This window comes from Perognathus longimembris, chromosome 18 (genome assembly GCF_023159225.1).
Source record: "Perognathus longimembris pacificus isolate PPM17 chromosome 18, ASM2315922v1, whole genome shotgun sequence".
Lineage (NCBI taxonomy): Eukaryota > Metazoa > Chordata > Mammalia > Rodentia > Heteromyidae > Perognathus > Perognathus longimembris.
The window spans coordinates 727,929-749,067 of NC_063178.1; the positions used below are offsets into that span (position 1 = coordinate 727,929).

The following is a 21,139-nucleotide window of genomic DNA, read 5'->3' on the forward strand; positions in this document are numbered from 1 at the left end:
TTCTGTAATCCACTTGAGCTTCTGTAATCCATGTGAGCTTCTGTAATCCACCTGTAATCCACGTGAGCTTCTGTAATCCATGTGGGCTTCTGTAATCCACGTGAGCTTCTGTAATCCATGTGGGCTTCCATAATCCACCTGAGCTTCTGTAATCCACTTGAGCTTCTGTAATCCATGCGAGCTTCTGTAATCCATGTGAGCTTCTGTAATCCACGTGGGCTTCTGTAATCCACGTGAGCTTCTGTAATCCACGTGAGCTTCTGTAATCCACGTGAGCTTCTGTAATCCATGTGGGCTTCTGTAATCCACGTGAGCTTCTGTAATCCATGTGGGCTTCCATAATCCACCTGAGCTTCTGTAATCCACTTGAGCTTCTGTAATCCATGCGAGCTTCTGTAATCCATGTGAGCTTCTGTAATCCACTTGAGCTTCTGTAATCCATGCGAGCTTCTGTAATCCATGTGAGCTTCTGTAATCCACGTGGGCTTCTGTAATCCACGTGAGCTTCTGTAATCCACGTGAGCTTCTGTAATCCATGTGAGCTTCTGTAATCCACGTGAGTTTCTGTAATCCACATGAGCTTCTGTAATCCATGTGAGCTTCTGTAATCCACGTGGGTTTCTGTAATCCACTTGAGCTTCTGTAATCCACGTGAGCTTCTGTAATCCACCTGTAATCCACGTGAGCTTCTGTAATCCATGTGGGCTTCTGTAATCCACGTGAGCTTCTGTAATCCATGTGGGCTTCCATAATCCACCTGAGCTTCTGTAATCCACTTGAGCTTCTGTAATCCATGCGAGCTTCTGTAATCCATGTGAGCTTCTGTAATCCACGTGGGCTTCCATAATCCACCTGAGCTTCTGTAATCCACATGGGCTTCTGTAATCCACCTGTAATCCACATGAGCTTCTGTAATCCACGTGAGCTTCTGTAATCCACGTGAGCTTCTGTAATCCACATGGGCTTCTGTAATCCACGTGGGCTTCTGTAATCCACGTGAGCTTCTGTAATCCACATGAGCTTCTGTAATCCACATGGGCTTCCGTAATCCATGTGGGCTTCCATAATCCACCTGAGCTTCTGTAATCCACTTGAGCTTCTGTAATCCATGCGAGCTTCTGTAATCCATGTGAGCTTCTGTAATCCACGTGGGCTTCCATAATCCACCTGAGCTTCTGTAATCCACATGGGCTTCTGTAATCCACCTGTAATCCACGTGAGCTTCTGTAATCCACGTGAGCTTCTGTAATCCACGTGAGCTTCTGTAATCCACATGGGCTTCCGTAATCCACGTGGGCTTCCATAATCCACGTGAGCTTCTGTAATCCACATGAGCTTCTGTAATCCACATGGGCTTCTGTAATCCACATGCACTTCTGTAATCCACGTGAGCTTCTATAATCCCACATGGCCCTGGGACACTGGACAAGGCGGAGTCCTCTCCCCTCAGCCTCCTCCCCTGCAGTCTGGCTTCTGGCAATTGTCCTCCTCCCCCATCCCCCCACCCCAAGCACATCAAGCACAGGTGCAGCCTCAGCCCACAGCAGGGCCAGCAGGGGGCTCACTCTGTGTTTGCCATCAGGGCGAGTCCCCTCCCAACCCATGGGGAGGAGCCCAGCAAACAGGTGGAGACGAGGTAGAGACAAGGCCACTCGCTGGTCTCACTGTCCAGTGCCGTGCAGCCAGCAGCCACCTGACCTCTCTCTCCTCCACCACCGAGCATGCCTTACTTGCACCGGGCCGCAGGCCCCCAGGCCCACCCCGTCCCCAGGGATGCACGGCCCACCCACTCCTCAGGCCAGAGCTTCGAGGAGCTGAGGCAGGGCTGCCTGCGGGCCGGCATGCTGTTTGAGGATGCAGATTTCCCTGCCAGCAATGCCTCCCTGTTCTACAGTGAGAGGCCCCAGGTTCCCTTCGTGTGGAAACGGCCGGGGGTGAGTGGCACCAGGGCAGGGCTCGGGCAGCTCCGCAGAGGGTGGAGGAGAGAGGAGGGCTGGGAGTGTGGGCTTTGCACAAGCGCATGTGGCCACGCTCCCTTCTCAACGCTTTGCACTGCAGAGGCAAAGGTGACCCAGATGGCACACAGGCCAGGGACTCCCTGCTGCCCCAGGGCACACGGCCTCACAGCCCCTCATCTCCTGACCCAGACACCTAGGGTCTTGTGTGGTGCTGAAAGGACACATGGCTGTTGACATGCCCCACAGGAATCCAAGGGCCAAAAGCCGGAGACGACCAGGTGTCGGCTCTGAGTGAGAGGACAGGCGGGTGGTGCAAAGCCCCCTGGAGCTGAGGATGGGTGTGGACAGGTGTGGGCCCAGATGGTGGTGACAGGGATGCGGCTGGAGTGGGCGCCCTCTCAAGATCGGTGCTCCCCACCCAGAGGACCTGCTGGGGGCACCCCACCTCCGGCAGCCTGGAGGCAGGGCCCCGGGAGGCGCCAGCTGGGGCTTGGGACAAGATGTCAATATTTGCAGCGGGTGCGGTTAGCCAGGGCTTTCCGTCCAGCCCAGGGCCACATCCCTGCACCGCCTGGGTGGGGCCCGCCTGGGAGGGTGCCCGTGGAGACTGGCTGTGTGTGCACGGAGGGTGGGGGCCGGAGCGAGGGTGGGGTCCTCCACCGCTCACTGGCCCAACAGAAGGTGTCAAGGAGATGGGTGGGTGCCAGCACAGGGGAGGGTGTCTGTGAGCGGTGGCCGCTGTCATTGCACCTGTCCTCTTCTCATCATTAGTAGAGTATCATCCGATTTACAAGAGGCCCGGTGCTCCCGGAGCCCTCCTCCCTGTGCTGTCATTGGCGTCCCTGTCCTCATCACTAGCAGAGTATCACCCTACTTACAGCCTTGTGTCCATTTGCCCAGGCTTTCCCAGGAAGGGGCTGGGAGGCGGCTTCCCTCTGCTCCTTCTTCAGGCTTCATGCTGCAGGCTCCACTAATGATGCTCTTGTTCCTCCAGGAAATTGTGGAAAACCCCGAATTCATTCTTGGAGGGGCCACCAGGACCGACATCTGCCAGGGGGAGCTGGGTGAGGGGCACGGGCTGTCGGTGGAGCTCAGGGGAGGTCTGAGGGGCCCCACAGGGGGTCCTCGAGTACCAGGACAGGGATGGGACAGAGGGGCCACCACTGCCCTCCGCTCTGTCCCCATCTGCAGCTGCCCCTGAATGGGCCCAGTGGCCCTCAAGCCCCGTTTGTTCCTTTGAGGCCACTGCCTGGTCCCCAGCCTCTCGGGAGGTCCCTGAGCAACCCCTGAACCCCAGACCTGCTAACCATGAACCTGGGACCCTGCAGGCACGCCCCTCTCAGAGCAGAGCTCCCTCCCTCTTCCCAACCACCTTTCTGGGCCCCCCCCACCCCTGGTGCCCGCCTCCTCTCTATGCAACCCGGGAGGCTCTGAGCTCCTGAAGGAGAACACATGAGGCTGGCATTTTCACTTCTGAAAAGTCTCACTTATAAAGTGAGATTATGCTCTCTGCTGGGCCTGGCTGGGGTCACGTGGGGCTGGCCACGGAAGGCGACATCTTGAGGAGGAGTTTGCCTTCTCACTGCTGGGAGCTCGCCCCCCAGGTATCTCCACGAGGGGTTTGCCTTCCCAGTGTGGGGTGCCTGCCCCCCCAGGTATCTCCACGAGGGGTTTGCCTTCCCAGTGTGGGGTGCCTGCCCCCCCAGGTATCTCCACGAGGGGTTTGCCTTCCCAGTGTGGGGTGCCTGCCCCCCAGGTATCTCCACGAGGGGTTTGCTCCTGGACTGGGGAGCGTTGCTGGGGCTGGCTGGAACCTGCAGGAGCATTGAAAGCAAATGCAGCCACCATGGAGCTGCTTCTGTGGGTCCCCGAACCCACAGCTGGGCTTTGGGGAGTACGGAGGCTCAACCACACTCCATGGAGAGCCTCTGCCGCAGGGGCTGGAGTCACCAGGAAGTATAGGCCTGCACAGCCCACAGGTGCACAGCCATGGTCCCGGGGAAGGGCAGCGACAACGCACGGGGAGGCAGGAGGGAGGAAGGCAGAGGTGCGGAGGCGGTGTAAGAGCACCCTCCAGCCTCCAGGTGCCACCAGTGGGGGAAGGGCCAGTGCCCAGAGCGACCTGAGGCCTTTGCTCTGCAGGGGACTGCTGGCTGCTAGCCGCCATCGCCTCCCTCACCCTCAATGAGAAAGCGCTGGCCAGAGTGGTGCCCCAAGACCAGAGCTTTGGCCCTGGCTATGCCGGCATATTCCACTTCCAGGTAGGGGCCCTGAGCTGCGGGTCTGCCTGGTGGGGGAGGTGGGGTCAGGACGCCGCCGTGCCAGATTCTAGAAAGCAAAGCAGGCCCGCAGGAGCTGGCACAGCGCAGGCACCAAGGAGGCCTTGCCACCTGCTGCCCCGCCCCCCACCCCGCCCCACCCTTACAGCTGGATCTCTGGGAACCCTGAGCCCCAGGGACAGGGGACGGGTCCAGTCACCAAGCACTAAGTACCGAGAGCCCTGGCTCTAGTGGCGGTGGAGGGGGTGCTGCGGCCCCGCTCTGCCCTCTCCCTCCCAGGCCCCCTCCTGAGTGCCCCTGCCACAGTGCCAGCGAGAGGAGACCAGGTCCGCAGAGTCTTGTCATCGCCATCCCACCCACCTTCTGCTGTGCAGGAGGAAAAGGCCCAAGCTGGACATTACCACCCTCCCACACACACGGTGCCTCTGCCACTCCCAAAGCCCCAGGGACCCCCAGTGTTGGGTGACTGTATGCAGAGCCGGGTGCTGGGTGAAGGCCACAGTGAGCAGTAGGGACTCCCCAAGCACACACGTGACTGTGGAGGACACAGGGCAGGCCGAGCCTGACAGCCACATTCAGTGCTTTGCACGGTGCCCACAGGGGCACTTCTGGGATGACCAGGGGGAGGTGTCTGCACTTCCATGAAACTGGCCTTCTGTCGTCTCCTCTCTCCTGGCATAGTTCTGGCAGCACAGTGAGTGGCTGGATGTGGTGATCGATGACAGGCTGCCCACCTTCAGGGGCCGGCTGGTCTTCCTCCACTCTGCCGACCACAACGAGTTCTGGAGCGCCCTGCTGGAAAAAGCGTATGCCAAGTGAGGCTGGCTCCCCAGGGGTCTGGGCCCCACCCCTCACCGCCGCTCTGCAGTGAGGCCCAGGCATGGCTTGGCCCCCAGGAGCTCTGGGGCTGGGCAGGCCGGGGAAATGGGGGAGAGGAGCCCCAAACAGCCGAAGCCACATTACAGTAGAACAGCAAAATGAATAGAGCAACATTGGACTATAACGGAAGTCAAGACAAATACCAAGGAACCCATACTGCTTTCAATAAATGATCAAACCCATCAGCCCTGTTTTTCACTCCCAAGGTGCAGCACAGAGAAAGGGGCTGGGGCACCATACCTCCTCTGGAGCCGTCTGCCCTCCCGACACCCACCCCCACCCCTGTCGCGACAGGCTGAACGGCAGCTACGAGGCCCTGAAGGGAGGCAGTGCCATCGAGGCCATGGAAGACTTCACTGGAGGCGTGTCGGAGAACTTCCAAACCAGAGAGGCCCCAGAGGATCTCTACACCATCCTGGGCAAGGCCTTGAAACGAGGCTCCCTGCTGAGCTGCTCCATCGACGTGAGTCTGGTCAGCCCTGTCCAGGCACCATGTCGGCCTGGGGTCCCCAGCCGGGCCCTGGATACTGCCCTTGGTGAGACAGTAACTCACCACTGGGAATGAGGGCTGTGTCCCCTGGTACGCATCTTAGGTGTGTTCTGTGCCTTCCACAAGGCCACCCGGGGGGTGGGGGCAGAGAGCTGGTGGATGTGACACAGTCACCCCTGGGGGGGGTAGAGAGCTGGTGGATGGACACCCCTGGGGGGTAAGGGGGGTAGAGAACTGGTGGATGGACGTGGTCACCCCTAGAGGGGGTAGAGAGCTGGCGGATGGACATGGTCACCCCTAGGGGGGTAGAGAACTGGCGGATGGACACCCCTGGGGGATGGGGGGTAGAGAGCTGGTGGATGGACACCCCTGGGGGATGGGGGGTAGAGAGCTGGCGATGGTCAGTCCTGGGAGGGGGTAGAGAGCTGGTAGATGGACACCCCTGGGGGATGGGGGTAGAGAGCTGATGGATGGACACCCCTGGGGGGTGAGGGAGGTAGAGAGCTGATGGATGGACACCCCTGGGGGGTAAGGGGGGTAGAGAGCTGATGGATGGACATGGTCACCCCTGGGGGGGTAGAGAGCTGGTGGATGGACACCCCTGGGGGATGGGGGGGTGGAGAGCTGTCGATGGTCAGTCCTGGGAGGGGGTAGAGAGCTGGTAGATGGACACCCCTGGCAGGGCAGAGAGCTGTCGGTGTGACAGGCTGGGTGTTGCACCATGGTGGCCTCGCAGGGATGGATTGACTTAAACAATGGATCTGTTGCTGCTCTTCCCTTTTCAGGTAAGAAATGCCGCTGATTCTGAAGCCCGGACGCCACTGGGTCTTATCAAGGGCCATGCCTACACTGTGACAGGAATTGACCAGGTGGGAGTAGGACCCGCTGTGGGCTGGGCGTGATGCTACGTGAGAGGCATGGGAAGGAAGATTTCAGTACAAGCGATCCCTAGGTGAAATCTATAAGACCCTATCTGAAAAATGATTAGCGCACAAAGGACTAGGCCCGGTTCTCAAATGGTAGAGCCCCAGCACCTGCCTAGTAAGTGCAAGCTCCATATACCCATGGTTTAAATCTCCAGCACACGTTAGCCTTGGGACAGCCAGACTCAGATGGAGCCCACAGGCTCATGCCTTCACTTGTCCAAGCCTCCATTCACATTTCCTTCCTGCTTTTCCCTTCTAGGTAAACTTCCGAGGCCAGAAAACCCAGCTGATCAGGGTCCGGAACCCTTGGGGCCAGGTGGAGTGGAATGGGTCCTGGAGTGACAGGTCAGTGGCCCCACCCACGTCTGGCTGGGACGCCAGAGGTCAGGCTTGGGATGGGGGTGGGGCTCCCACCCTGCCTCCTACAGATCCCCAGGTCCTCAGAAAAGACGCTGCCACAACTCTTTAACCTTGCTGCAGTTGCGCTGATGTTAATGGCACACCACCGCCACGGGCAGAGCTGCATCTCTGTGACGTGGGAAGAGTTACATCCGTGTCATAGACGTTCCCGTGAGCCGTGCATGTGTTCATGTGCGCACATGTGTGTGTTGTGTGTGCCTTGGAGGCTGACACCCACTGGGTGTACACAGACTGCCACTTGGCCCCAGCGCCACAGTACAGATGACTACCTTTGAATGGCTATAGTTCCCCTTATCTAAGGTCTTGCCTTCAATTCACATGGTTAAAAATAGAGTGTTAGGGCACCGATTCTAGGAATAAACCATTCCCAAGTTTCCAATGCCAGGAAGTCCTAGCGGTGTGTTGGAGTCTGTGCTCTCTGTGCCACTTGCCTGCCTCTCATGGATGGCCTCAGGGGTCAGATCCAGAAGGGTAGTGCTTGTGCCCAGTGAGGCTTATTTTACTGAGTAATGACCCAAACACAAGAGTGGAGATGCTGGGAACTCAGGCAAACCGAAGAGAAGCCGTGAGGTGCTTCTTCTAAGTAAAAACAAAACAAAACACATTATATCCGAGGTTGCTAAGACCAATAGAGAAAAGGAGAGAGAGAGAGGGAGAGAGAGAGAGAGAGAGAGAGAGAGAGAGAGAGAGAGAGAGAGAGAGAGAGAACAAGGACATTCGTGTGGCTTGTACTGCAGTATCACATGACTGCTGTGTGCACGCTGTTACCCCCCTCCCATGACTGCTGTGTGCACGCTGTTACCCCCCCTCCCATGACTGCTGTGTGCACGCTGTTACCCCCCTCCCATGACTGCTGTGTGCACGCTGTTACCCCCCCTCCCATGACTGCTGTGTGCACGCTGTTACCCCCCCTCCCATGACTGCTGTGTGCACGCTGTTACCCCCCCTCCCATGACTGCTGTGTGCACGCTGTTACCCCCCTCCCATGACTGCTGTGTGCACGCTGTTACCCCCCTCCCATGACTGCTGTGTGCACGCTGTTACCCCCCTCCCATGACTGCTGTGTGCACGCTGTTACCCCCCTCCCATGACTGCTGTGTGCACGCTGTTACCCCCCTCCCATGACTGCTGTATGCTCGCTGTTACCCCCCTCCTGGTGCCTCGTTTATACCCTGACCATCCATGGCGGGTGTATGTAGGAAGTGCAGCGTGCATGCAAGCTTGTGTCTGTCTTCTCACAGTTTTAGGAGGATGGGGTGGCCCTTGTTTTGAGCCGAGGCCTCGTGGGGATCACCACAAGCACAGGCCTTGGAGCCACAGCCTGGGGGGGGAGGGGGAGAAGGCGGGGGGCTCATCACTAGCTCTTAACCTGAGCCGCACGCCCACCCCCACACAACCTGCCTGACGCCCTGCCTCCTAAAGGAGGCGCTTGGTTCTTGAAATGACAGACGACGGGCAGCTAGAAGGTCACATCCCCAAGTGTCCCGAGGGGCTGGGACGGCCGGCCGGCAGCCAGCGGATGGGCGGGAGGGGTTGTCAGCTGAGACGTCCAGCTGGGCTCTTCTGCAGCCCCTGGCGGGACGGTCGGCCAGGCGCTGTGTGGAAGCCGCCCGTCCCCGCGTGGGGAGGCGGCTCTCTCCTCAGCCCGGTGGGGGGCCGGCCAGCGCCAGCTGGTCTCCACGGCCGGGACGCCTTGGGAGCACCCCCGGCGGGGCTCCTGGAGGGCTCTCCGCGCCCCGGGCTGAGCACCTGCCCTGCGGCCCCCAGCTCCCCCGAGTGGCGCGCCGCGGACCCGGCTGAGCAGAAGCGCCTGTGTCACACTGCGCTGGATGATGGAGAATTCTGGTACGGCGCTCGTCCTTTCTATCCCGGGTCAGTCCTTGGCGGGGGAGAGCCCAGTCCACCCGCAGCTCCGGACTCTGCCTTCCTCACGTGCCTCCGGTGCGCCACTGCCGCCTGCCACCAGGCGGTAGCCAGCCCGAGCCAGCGGGAGGCGGCCTGCCTCTGCCGGCGTGGCGCCGGCCTCGCCGCCCCGGGCCCAGCCTCCCTAAGCCGTCCTCCAGCTCCCCGAGGCCTGGCCTCCTTCACGCATCAGCCCGGGGCCACCTCACCGCTGCCCCGGGCCTTCCGTCTCCGTGCTCCTCCCCTCCCAGCATCCGGGGCCGCCCCTGACGCGCCCCTTCCCCACGCGGCCCCTGCCCGCTGCCGTGGCCGCCCCTGACGCGCCCCTCCCCCACGCGGCCCCTGACGCGCCCCTCCCCCACGCGGCCCCTGCCCGCTGGCCTTCCGGGCCCATGCGCACATCAAGCCCAAGCTCTCTCTGGCCTTCCCCGGGGACAGCGCCTGACAGCGTCCCACCTGGGCTGCCAGCCTCGCCCCATCACTCTCTGCAGCCTGTGCCCTCCAGCGCTTTCTGTCCCCGCCACACCCACCCGGGCCCCCTCTTTCCCACCTCCATCCACCCTGTTGCAGGATGGCGTTTGAGGATTTCAAGGCCCATTTTGACCAAGTGGAGATCTGCAACCTCACGCCCGACGCCCTGGAGGACGACGCTCTGCACAGGTGGGAGGTGACCGTCCATCAAGGACGCTGGGTCCGGGGCGCCACGGCCGGCGGCTGCCGCAACTTCCTGGGTACGTGGCTTTCCCTCTGCACCCCCCCCCAGCCATTCCCAAGTGTTCAGCCCATCCTGGGGCGCCGGTGTGGCGTTGGGAAAGGGGACGGCGCAGGCTGGCGAGTACTGCGAGAGGACAAGCTGAGCCCTTGGGGAGCAGGTGGGGAGACAGGCTGGCAGTCAGCCTCCTCCGCCCCGTTCCCATCAGCTCCATTTGCTGATCACCCTGCATCCCACCCTCTTTCTGTGCTGACTTCTTTCTCTCACTGCTTTCTTCCTTTCTTTTTCCTTTTTTTTTTTTTTTTTTGGTCTGAATCTGGGACTTGAACTCAGTACCTGATGCTTTCGCTCACTGGCTAGCACTCTCCCGGCGGAGCCACGCCCCCAGCCCCAGGGATTGCTTTATGCAGGGCAGGGCACAGTCCTAAGCGAATGTCCTCGCCTCCTCCGTGGAAACTCCTGGGGCCTGGGCTGCCCTGTGAGGGCCGGGCTGACTGCTCGCTGTGACTGCTCGCTGTGACTGCTCGCTCCGACGGCTCGCTCCGACTGCTCGCTCCGTGTGGCCGGAGTCCTTGCAGTCTGCGAAGCAGCCACCAGGTGGCAGCAGAGGACTTGCTCTCCCATCCAGAGCTGGGGGGCGGGGGAGGGGGGGTGGAACTGGCTGAGCAGACCCAGGAGAGCAAAAGAAGGGGGAAATAAAAGGCAGGGTGCGCCCAACCCTCACTGGGGCTAAATGCTCACAGGAAGAGAGGGCTGATGGGAACAGGGAGAGAAATCATTCTTGAGGGCTAGGGGGACCTCACGGGGGTGCAGGGCGGGGGTGCGGGTTTGGCTTTGTGTGCTTTGGGTGTTAAGCAGGGGAAGATAACACCCCCTTTTCAAATGGCAGACACCTTCTGGACCAACCCGCAGATAAAACTGTCCCTGACGGAGAGGGACGAGGGCGGGGAGGGGTGCAGCGTCCTTGTGGCCCTCATGCAGAAAGACCGGAGGAAGCTCGGGAGATCTGGGGGCCGCCTGCTCACCATCGGCTACGCCATCTACCAGGTAGGGGCGAGGCTCGCTCCGTCCCAGAGGGCCTCGCGGTCCCCGGGTAGGGGTGAAGCTGGCTGGGTGCCCTCTGGCTCAGAGTTCCCTGGGTGGGGGGAGGCCTCACTGGGTCCCCCCGGCTTGGAGCTCCTCATTCCCCGGGGAGGGGTGAGGCTCTCCCCGTCCCCTCCGGCTCGAGCGCCCTGCCGATCGTCCCCCCCCGGGTCAGAGGCCCGCAGTCCGCCCCGCTGCGTCTGAGGACGCGAGCCCGGTGCCCTCCCTGTACCCCCCGCGCCCCCCCCCCCCCCGCAGCCCCGCTTCGGTCCAGGCGGCCACCCGGGCAGGGACGTCTCCAGGTGCCACGCTGCCGTTGCAGTGCCCGGGCCCGGCGGGCCACCTGGGCAGGGACTTCTTCAGGTGCCACGCCTCCCTGGCCAGGAGCAGGACCTTCGTCAACCTGCGGGAGGTGGCCGGGCGCTTCTGCCTGCCCCCGGGGGAGTACGTGCTGGTCCCCAGCACCTTCGAGCCGCACCAGGAGGCCGACTTCTGCCTCCGGATCTTCTCAGAGAAGAAGGCCGTCACCTGGTGAGGGCAGAGCGGGCCCCGGAGCCCGGCCCCCCCGCGGTCCCCGCGCGGCAAGGCCTCGGGGCGCCGGCCAGGGCCCCGTCCTCCCCGCCCACCCCCTCCCCGGCTCCTCCCGCCCCCCGAGAACACCTCGCCACAGTGTCCGGGGGCGACGGCCTCCGTTTTCCAGCCACGTTTTCGTGGCGCTCCGGGCAGAGGCCCGCCGAGGGGCGCCAGGCTCATTCCGCGGGTGACGGGGCGCGCCGCCGTGGGCTTCCGTGGGCACAAACGCGGCACACCCGGGCCCCGCCCCACCCCGGCGCCCCCTCCCATCCCTCGGGGACAGTGGCTCAGAGTAAAGGTCCCATTCTCGGCCCAATGGGGATCCTCTAGAGATGGCAGAGCATGGCGGGGTACCCCAAGTTAATCCCAGGGGGGCCCAGCGGCCCCGAGCCGGCAGGAGGGAGCTGCGCATGGCTGCCCGTGGGGGAACGGCTCCCCAGCAGGAGTGGGGGGCGGTGCGCCCCGGGGGTGACGGGAGGCTCGGAGGGCGCCTCTCCCGGCTCAGCCGGAGGGAGGCAGCTTCCTCACGCTGCTGGGATGCGCCTCCCGCCTCGGCCCAGACGCGGGCACGGCGGGGATGGGTCTCTGCGCCTGCTCACCGCGTGACACCACCGCGTGCAGATCACCCCACGCGGGTGTCCGCACGAGGAAGCCCGGCCGTGCCGGCCCCGCGCCCTGGTCCTGCGCCCCGGCTCTCGGTCCCATTCGAGGGCTGAGGGCAGAGGGCAGAGCTCCCGGCCCTTACAGGGGCCCGACCGGCACAGCCCTGGCCTCTGCTCGCGAGCCCCCCACCACGCGGCGGACAGACAGGTGCACCCGAGACAGGGCGGCCCCCAGCCCCCAGGCCTGCACGCCCTGCTCGGACGCCGGCTGTCCTTGCTCCCTCCTGCCGGCCTGGGAGGTGGAGGGGGTACCCCACGAGGAGGGCGCCACTGGGCAGAGGCCTCCCGCTGCCTGGGGCCCCCGCGAGCCACCGGTCACATGGTGGCCACCCGTTTCCTTCCCTCAGGGACCTGGACGGCAGTGTGGACGTCGAGCTTCCCGGGGTGAGTCCTTTGGCGTGGCTGGGAGAACGGGGTTCAGCCGAGGCTCTGGAACCCTCCTCCTGACCACGGCTCCTCAAGTTCGGGGTGTAGCTCTGCCATCAGGAGGCAGTGGTGACTGAGCGGGACCCTGGGGCTGGGGGGTGCGCCTTCGATTCCTCCCCCTCCACCAGGCGTCGTTCCCTGGGATTCGCCTCCACTGGAGGGGCACACGCTACGTGGAAAGGAATTGAATTCTTTTTTAAAAATTAATTATTTATTTACATACTTACTCATTTTCTGGGGCCTGAGCCCCATTTTCAGGGCCTGAGCACTGCCCCTGGCTTCATTTTTGCTCAAGGCTAGCACTCTGCCACTTGAGCCACAGCACCACTTCTCCGTTTTCTGTATACGTGGTGCTGGGGAATCGAACCCAGGGCTTCATGTATAGGAGGCGAGCGCTCTTGCCACTAGGCCACATCCCCAACCCAGGAATCGAATTCTTTAAAGGAAGTGAATCAATGCTAAGAGATGCGGGAACAGCCGAGCTTGCAGGAGCAGACCAGGCCTGCTGCTCCGCGCCGCCCTCTCCTGGCCGCTGCTCGTAAATGCTGCGGAAAAATCCACTTAGAAACCAGGAACAAAACTGAGTCTTTCCTGTGGGCCCTTGGGTTGTTTTTCAGCCCCCAAAGCTGACACCCCCTGAGCAGGAGGAGGAGGAGGAGGAGCAGCTCCGGGCCTTGTTCCAGCACATTGCCGGGGAGGTGGGCCACGCCGCCTGGCTTCTCGGCAGAGGGCTTGTGGGGTGCTGGGCTTGCCAGCCGTGTTCCAGCCTGAGGTCCTGAAACGCACCGGGTTTGTAGTCAGACATCTCAGGGCCTCCGCCCCGCTCAGCTGCAGGTCAGCCCAGGGGGGGCCGCTCACAGCCCTCCAGGTAAGGAGGGCAGAGGCTCGGCCAACTCCCTGGGCACTTTGAGAGCCAGCTGGGGTCTCGGTGAACGTCTCCTGGAGCGATTTCTTCTTGGAAACGCCAGGCAGCTCACCCTGGCCCGTGTCCTGCCCTCTCCTCGCTGGGGCTCTCCTGAGTGACCAGCGTGGCTTCCGCCTCTGAGGCCAAACCAAGCGTAGCACTGACGGGGAGCCGGCACAGGGGCTCACACCGGTAACCCCGGCGACTCCAGAGGCTGAGATCAGGGAGCCCGCAGTGCGAGGCACCCGACCCCATCCCAACCAACGGAAAGCTGGGCGTAGCGGCTCATACCTGTCACCCCGGCTCCGTGGAAGCATACGTGGAGGTATCAAAGTCGGATGGCCTGAGCAAAAATTGAGACCCTGCTTGAAAAATAATGAGACCAGAAAGGACCGGAGGCCTGGCTTAAGTGGCAGGGTGCCTGCCTGCTAGCACAGGCCCTGAGTTCAACCCCTTCCGGGGGTGGGGGGCTGGCTGGGGACTGTGGAGGCCACCGAGAGCAGTCTTCTCTCCGCCACAGGACATGGAGGTGACTGCTGAGGAGCTTCAGTGTGTTCTAAACGCGGTGCTGCCAAAGAGTAGGTGCCACCCCCTTCCCGAGCCAGGCGCCAAATGGGGGTGCAGAGACCCGCGGCCCACCCCAGCCCTCTGCTGACATGCAGGCAGGCCCTAAAACGCCTTTCGAGGCTCGTCTCTGGATTACAAAAACAGTACAGCTACGTGGTGGAAAGTTCCAGAAATGCAGAAAAGCATAATGCCCAAGATAAGCCTCCAACTGCCCGTGAATGGCTACCGTTGCCCCAGACAGTGGGTGCAAACGGGTTTGTGGCATGTGGAGTGTGTTTGTGGCGTGTGGAGTGTGTTTGTGGCGTGTGTGGAGTGTGTTTGTGGCGTGTGTGGAGAGTGTTTGTGGCGTGTGTGGAGTGTGTTTGTGGCGTGTGTGGAGTGTGTTTGTGGCGTGTGGAGAGTGTGGCGTGTGGAGTGTGTACAGGGCGTGTGGAGTGTGTTTGTGGCGTGTGTGGAGTGTGTTTGTGGCGTGTGGAGTGTGTTTGTGGCGTGTGTGGAGTGTGTTTGTGGCGTGTGTGGAGAGTGTTTGTGGCGTGTGTGGAGTATGTTTGTGGCGTGTGTGGAGAGTGTTTGTGGCGTGTGTGGAGTGTGTTTGTGGCGTGTGTGGAGTGTGTTTGTGGCGTGTGGAGAGTGTGGCGTGTGGAGTGTGTACAGGGCGTGTGGAGTGTGTTTGTGGCGTGTGGAGTGTGTTTGTGGCGTGTGGAGTGTGTTTGTGGCATGTGTGGAGAGTGTTTGTGGCGTGTGTGGAGTGTGTTTGTGGCGTGTGTGGCGTGTGTGGAGTGTGTTTGTGGCGTGTGGAGAGTGTGGCGTGTGGAGTGTGTACAGGGCGTGTGGAGTGTGTTTGTGGCGTGTGGAGTGTGTTTGTGGCGTGTGTGGAGTGTGTTTGTGGCGTGTGGAGTGTGTTTGTGGCGTGTGTGGAGTGTGTTTGTGGCATGTGTGGAGTGTGTTTGTGGTGTGTGTGGAGTGTGTTTGTGGCATGTGTGGAGTGTGTTTGTGGTGTGTGGAGTGTGTTTGTGGCGTGTGGAGTGTGTTTGTGGCATGTGTGGAGCGTGTTTGTGGCGTGTGGAGTGTGTTTGTGGCGTGTGGAGTGTGTTTGTGGCATGTGGAGTGTGTACAGGGTGTGTGGAGTGTGTTTGTGGCGTGTGTGGAGTGTGCACAGGGTGTGTGGAGTGTGTTTGTGGCATGTGTGGAGTGTGTTTGTGGCGTGTGGAGTGTGTTTGTGGCGTGTGGAGTGTGTTTGTGGCGTGTGTGGAGTGTGTTTGTGGCGTGTGTGGAGTGTGTTTGTGGCGTGTGGAGTGTGTTTGTGGCGTGTGGAGTGTGTTTGTGGCATGTGGAGTGTGTACAGGGTGTGTGGAGTGTGTTTGTGGCGTGTGTGGAGTGTGTTTGTGGTGTGTGGAGTGTGTTTGTGGCATGTGGAGTGTGTACAGGGTGTGTGGAGTGTGTTTGTGGCGTGTGTGGAGTGTGTACAGGGTGTGTGGAGTGTGTTTGTGGTGTGTGGAGTGTGTTTGTGGCATGTGTGGAGTGTGTTTGTGGTGTGTGTGGAGTGTGTTTGTGGCGTGTGTGGAGTGTGTTTGTGGCGTGTGGAGTGTGTTGGGGCGTGTGGAGAGTGTTTGTGGCATGTGGAGTGTGTTTGTGGCATGTGGAGCGTGTTTGTGGCGTGTGGAGTGTGTTGGGGGCGTGTGGAGTGTGTTTGTGGCGTGTGGAGCGTGTTTGTGGCGTGTGGAGTGTTTGTGCGTGTGGAGTGTGTTTGTGGCATGTGGAGTGTGTTTGTGGCGTGTGTGGAGTGTGTTTGTGGCGTGTTCAGTGTGTTTGTGGCGTGTGGAGCGTGTTTGTGGCGTGTGGAGTGTGTTTGTGGCGTGTGGAGTGTGTTGGGGGTGGGTTAGAATGTGGTCGGGGGGCGCGTTTGTGATTCCACAGCCCTCAAGCGCTGTTGGGTGTGAGATCTGCATCTTCAGTGCTCGGGGCTCGGGGCTCGGGGCTGGGGGCTCGGGGCTGGGGACTCGGGGCTCGGTGCTCAGGGCTCGGGGCTCGGGGTTCGGGGCTGGGGGCTGGGGGCTCGGGGCTCGGGGCTGGGGGCTCGGGGCTCGGGGCTCGGGGCTCAGTGCTCGGGGCTCGGTGCTCAGGGCTCGGGGCTCGGGGCTCGGTGCTTGGGGCTCGGGGCTCGGGGCTCGGGGCTCGGGGCTCGGGGCTCGGGGCTGGGGGCTCGGGGCTGGGGGCTCGGGGCTCGGGGCTCGGGGCTCGGGGCTGGGGGCTCGGGGCTGGGGGCTCGGGGCTCGGGGCTGGGGGCTGGGGGCTCGGGGCTGGGGGCTCGGGGCTCGGTGCTTGGGGCTCAGTGCTCGGGGCTCGGTGCTCGGGGCTCAGTGCTCGGGGCTCGGGGCTGGGGGCTCGGGGCTGGGGGCTGGGGGCTGGGGGCTCGGGGCTCAGTGCTCGGGGCTCGGGGCTGGGGGCTCGGGGCTGGGGGCTCGGGGCTCGGGGCTGGGGGCTGGGGGCTGGGGGCTGGGGGCTCGGGGCTCGGGGCTCGGGGCTCGGGGCTGGGGGCTGGGGGCTCGGGGCTCGGTGCTTGGGGCTCGGGGCTCAGGGCTCGGGGCTGGGGGCTCGGGGCTCGGGGCTCGGGGCTCGGGGCTCAGGGCTCGGGGCTCGGGGTTCGGGGCTGGGGGCTCGGGGCTCGGTGCTCAGGGCTCGGGGCTCGGGGCTCGGGGCTCGGGGCTCAGTGCTCGGGGCTCGGGGCTCGGGGCTCGGGGCTCAGTGCTCGGGGCTCGGGGCTCAGGGCTCGGGGCTCGGGGCTCGGGGCTGGGGGCTCGGGGCTCAGGGCTCGGGGCTCGGGGCTCGGGCTCAGCGGTTGGAGGAACCCCACCCCCCGCGGTGGCAGCGTAGCAGTGCACACAGTTCCTCGCCCATTTTCAATCCTTCCTTACGTTTAGTTTTTCTGAGCTGGCCACTTACTGCGCCTCCAAAGCACAGCGGGGTCTCGGGGCTCCCCACACCGGTCGTGAGGGCGCCCCGTCTGTGGCAGGCCCGGGCGGGCGTGGGCAGACGTCAGTCGAACGGGCCCGCCGAGCAGGGCTTCCTGTGTGGTTCCAGGGAAGGGCCTCCGGTTCAAGCCCCTGAGCGTGCTCGCCTGCAGACACATCGTCGCTCTGATGGACGTATCCTTCCTCGGGGCGGGGGGCGCGGGGTGGGAGGCGGGACGACGAGTGCACACTTCCCGGGGAAACAGCTGGAGCCCGGCCAGCACCAGGCCCCCAGGGCCAGCAGGGGGCAGGGGCGTCGGGGCCCCCGGGGTCCCGCCGGGGCCATGGCGGCTTCTGCTGGGTGTTTACTCTCACCCCACCTCACCCTGCCATTCCCCTCCTGGCCTCTCCTGGCATGCAGAGCAGAGTCCCACGAGGAGCCTGGGTTCAAGCCCCCATGCTGCTCCTTAACCCAGAGGATCAGACCAGCGGCAACGGGAAGCTGGAGTTCGGCGAATTCCGGGTGTTCTGGGACAAGCTGACACAGTGGACGGTGTGTGGCCGGTGCAGACCCCAGCCCGGGAGGGGGGCGGGGGCGGGGGCGGGGAGGGGAGGGGAGGGGAGGAGAGACCAGCCCGGCCTTCGCCTCTGAAGCCACCAGCGGCCACCGGTCACTGCTGTCCACATGTGCACTGGACATCCTCTTCTCTGTGCCCTGTCCCCTACTTTCCTCAGAACTTTTTCTGTCCCCCAGGACCTGCGGCATCCCTCTGAACCAGTCCTGTCCCCTCCTGTCCTCAGAACCTGCCCTGTCCCCTCCTGTCCCTCAGAACCTGCCCTGTCCCCAGAACCTACCCTGTCCCCTCCTGTCCCCCAGAGTCTGCCCCTGTCCCCTCCTGTCCCCCAGAGCCTGCCCTGTCCCCTCCTGTCCCTCAGAACCTGCCCTGTCCCCAGAACCTACCCTGTCCCTGCCTGTCCCCCAGAGCCTGCACTGTCCCTGCCTGTCCCCCAGAGCCTGCCCTGTCCCCTCCTGTCCCCCAGAGCCTGCCCTGTCCCCCAGAACCTGCCCTGTCCCCTCCTGTCCCCCAGAACCTGCCCTGTCCCCCTCTGTCCCCAGATTCTACCCTGTCCCTGCCTGTCCCCCAGAGCCTGCCCTGTCCCCTCCTGTCCCCCAGAACCTGCCCTGTCCCCTCCTGTCCCCCAGAGTCTACCCTGTCCCTGCCTGTCCCCCAGGGTCTGCCCTGTCCCCTCCTGTACCCATAACCGTCCCTGTCCCCTACATCCCCCAGAACCTGCCTGTCCCCTCCTGTCCCCCAGAACCTGCCCTGTCCCCTCCTGTCCCCCAGAACCTGCCCTGTCCCCTCCTGTCCCCCAGAGTCTACCCTGTCCCCTCTGTCCCCCAGAACCTGCCCTGTCCCCTCCTGTCCCCATAACCGTCCCTGTCCCCTACATCCCCCAGAGCCTGCCCTGTCCCCTCCTGTCCCCCAGAGCCTGCCGTGTCCCCTCTGCCCCCTAGAACCTGTTCCTTCGGTTCGATGTGGACGGGTCAGGCACCATGTCCTCCTATGAGCTTCGGGCCGCGCTGGGAAGCTGCAGGTACCCAGGCGCCTGGGGCGGGGCTGCCCCGGGCACCGGCCGTGTTGCCCGGCGGTGGGCAGAGCAGAGGCTGCCGAGCTGAGCCGAGCCGAGCTGGCACCTCTCAGGGTCAAGGCCTAGGAGCGGCCTGCCAGGCCCAGGACTGTGTGCCAGGCACCTTGGCCCCCGCGTGGCCCCCGTGGGTCCCGCGCAGGTTGGACCGCGCGTCACAGACCAGGTCGCCATGGCACCAAGGGCTCACGGCCGGGCGGAGGGGTGGAGGAGCCACAGGGCCGCTCTCGGGGGGCTCTGTGAGGAAGGAGATGGTACAAATGCGGGTGCCGCCTCTGAGAAGGTGCCCAGCCCAGGGCGGCCGGTGCCAGGGCTCTGCGTGAGCAGGAGCCGTGCAGCCGGCTCTGTGGGCTCTGTGGGCAGCTGACACCGGGCGACGCCCCGGGCGGGCGGTGAGCACAGGGGCCCGAGCGCCGTGGACGGGAGGCCTCGCCGGCCCCACAGCGGGGACCAGAGCCCCGACACCCAATGCCAGGCCCCGTGCTGACATGCGAGGACACTGAAGCCCCGGGAACGAAACCAGGCTCCACAGCCGGAGCAGCGCCAGGACTCCCGCCTCCCCACCCCCCCTCCCGCCCCACGGCCGCGGCTCACGGAGGCGCAGTGGCCTGAGACGCCCCAGGCCTCCAGTCTAAACATCCCTGGGAAATGGTGGGAACGCTGGCACAAGCCCTGGGGGGGAGGGGGGCGGCTGGGCACGGGGCAGTGAGCCCCAGGGGCCTCGTGGGGGGCGCGCGCTCACCTGGCGTGCCCCCTCTCCTGAGCCGCCCAGAAAGCCAGGAGTCCTAGGCTGAGGCTGGTGTGGAAGCCCACGTCAAGAGCCCACCACCTGTCCATGCTCCCACAGCTCACAGACATTCCCCGCATGTCACAGCACACACCATGCACACCCACGTGCACACACCCACCTGCACACACTCATGAGGATGCACACCTGTGCACTCACCATGCACACCCACGTGCACACACCCACCTGCACACACCCATGAAGGTGCCACACCTGTGCACACACACCTGCACACACCCATGAAGATGCACACCTGTGCACACACCATGCACACCCATGTGCACACACTCACCTGCACACACTCCTGAAGATGCACACCTGTGCACCCACACACCATGCACACCCACTTGCACACTTACCTGCACACACTCCTGAAGATGCACACCTGTGCGCCCACACATCACGCACACCCACATGCACATGCCTGCACACACTCCTGAAGATGCACACCTGTGCACTCACACACCATGCACACCCACGTGCACACTCACCTGCACACCACATGAAGATGCACACCTGTGCACTCACCATGCACACCCACATGCACACACCTGCACACACTCATGAAGATGCAGTGTGCGCACCCCACACCATGGACACCCACGTGCACATGCCATGGACACAGCCATGCACACCCACGTGCACACACCTGCACACACTCATGAAGAGGCACATCTGTGTACCCACACCACCGTGCACACCCATGCACACAGCCATGCACACCCACGTGCACACACCTGCACACACTCATGAGGATTCAGTGTGCAAACCCACACACCATGCACACCCATGCACACATGCCATGCACACAGCCATGCACAGAGCCATGAACACCCACGTGCACACACAACTGCACACTCATGAAGATGCACAATGTGCACACCCCACACCATGCACACCCACACACATGCCATGCACACACCCATGCACACCCACATGCACACACCTGCACACACTCCTGAAGATGCACACTTGTGCACCCACACACCATGCACACCCACGTGCACACACACCTGCACACTCATGAAGATGCACACCTGTGTACTCACATAATATGCACACCCACGTGCACATGCCATGCACACCCACATACACACTCACCTACACACACTCATGATGATGCAGTGTGCACACCCACACACCATGCACACCCATGTGTACATGCCATGCACACCCATGTGTACACACGCACCTGCACACTCATGAAGCTGTAGTGTGCATACCCACACACCGTGGACTGCCATGCACACAGCCATGCATACCCACGTGCACACACACCTGCACACACTCATGAAGATACATACCTGCACACTGCAGGCCCAAGCACACAGCCACGCATGCATGCCATGCACACCCACGTGCACACCCATGCAGACACACACTGTGCAGGCTCGGGCACACCCACTGGGCACTCATAGCTATGGGGCTATGGGGTAACTGGCTCCTTGGGCGACCTGCCCTGGTGCTCTGGGAGCCCCAGCCGCGGGGGGCTTGGGGCTCAGCACGCGGCCCGACTCCGTCTCCCCCAGGCTTCCGGCTGAGCGGCCACCTCCTGCAGCTGGTTGTGATCAGGTATGCCGACGAGGAGCTGCAGCTGGACTTCCACGACTTCCTCCGCTGCCTGGTTCGCCTGGAGAACGCGAGCCGTGAGTGTCCACGCAGGCTGTGCACGCCGCTTCCACCAGCACACGGAGCTGACTGGGCAGACGGTGCCGAGCCACAGCCCGGCCGGGGCTCCCGTGGCCTGTGCGGCCAGAAGTGCCGCCGGGGGACGCAGCGCCTCTGCCGCACGCCCTGCCTTCCCCAGGCTTCGAGCCGGCGGGCTGAAGGACGGCGGGCGGGCGGGGCGGGCCGGGTCCTCCGCCAGTGTGGTCAGGGGCAGAGGGCGAGAGTGCCAGAAGGAGGTGGGCAGAGAGGAGCGGGAGGGGGAGGGGAGAAGGAGGGGGCTGCCGGGTGTCCCTTGTGTCTCCCTG

The 21,139-nt window shown here is 63.0% G+C and overlaps 1 protein-coding gene across 1 annotated transcript; it reads left to right on the forward strand.

The window, feature by feature from the left end:
- The first annotated feature begins 1,721 nt into the window (after positions 1 to 1,721).
- Capn9 (calpain 9) lies at positions 1,722 to 20,817 on the forward strand. The gene is made up of 18 exons (XM_048367551.1): positions 1,722 to 1,934; positions 2,953 to 3,022; positions 4,101 to 4,219; positions 4,919 to 5,052; positions 5,411 to 5,579; positions 6,392 to 6,475; positions 6,792 to 6,877; positions 8,720 to 8,797; positions 9,425 to 9,585; positions 10,456 to 10,613; positions 10,972 to 11,180; positions 12,232 to 12,268; positions 12,928 to 13,008; positions 13,735 to 13,792; positions 16,863 to 16,927; positions 17,217 to 17,285; positions 18,249 to 18,328; positions 20,696 to 20,817. The coding sequence occupies exons 1-18, from the start codon at positions 1,722 to 1,724 to the stop codon at positions 20,814 to 20,816; spliced, it is 1,992 nt and encodes a 663-aa protein (XP_048223508.1). The 3' UTR covers position 20,817.
- The last annotated feature ends 322 nt before the right edge of the window (positions 20,818 to 21,139 follow it).

Bases quoted from the DNA above. Each gene is read 5' to 3' on its own strand.
- Capn9 (XM_048367551.1), top strand. From the start codon at position 1,722: ATGCCTTACTTGCACCGGGCCGCAGGCCCCCAGGCCCACCCCGTCCCC. The intron at 13,009-13,734 runs GTGGGCCACGCC...TCTCCGCCACAG, and splicing joins TCCAGCACATTGCCGGGGAG to GACATGGAGGTGACTGCTGA. The intron at 16,928-17,216 runs GTATCCTTCCTC...CCAGAGGATCAG, and splicing joins ACATCGTCGCTCTGATGGAC to ACCAGCGGCAACGGGAAGCT.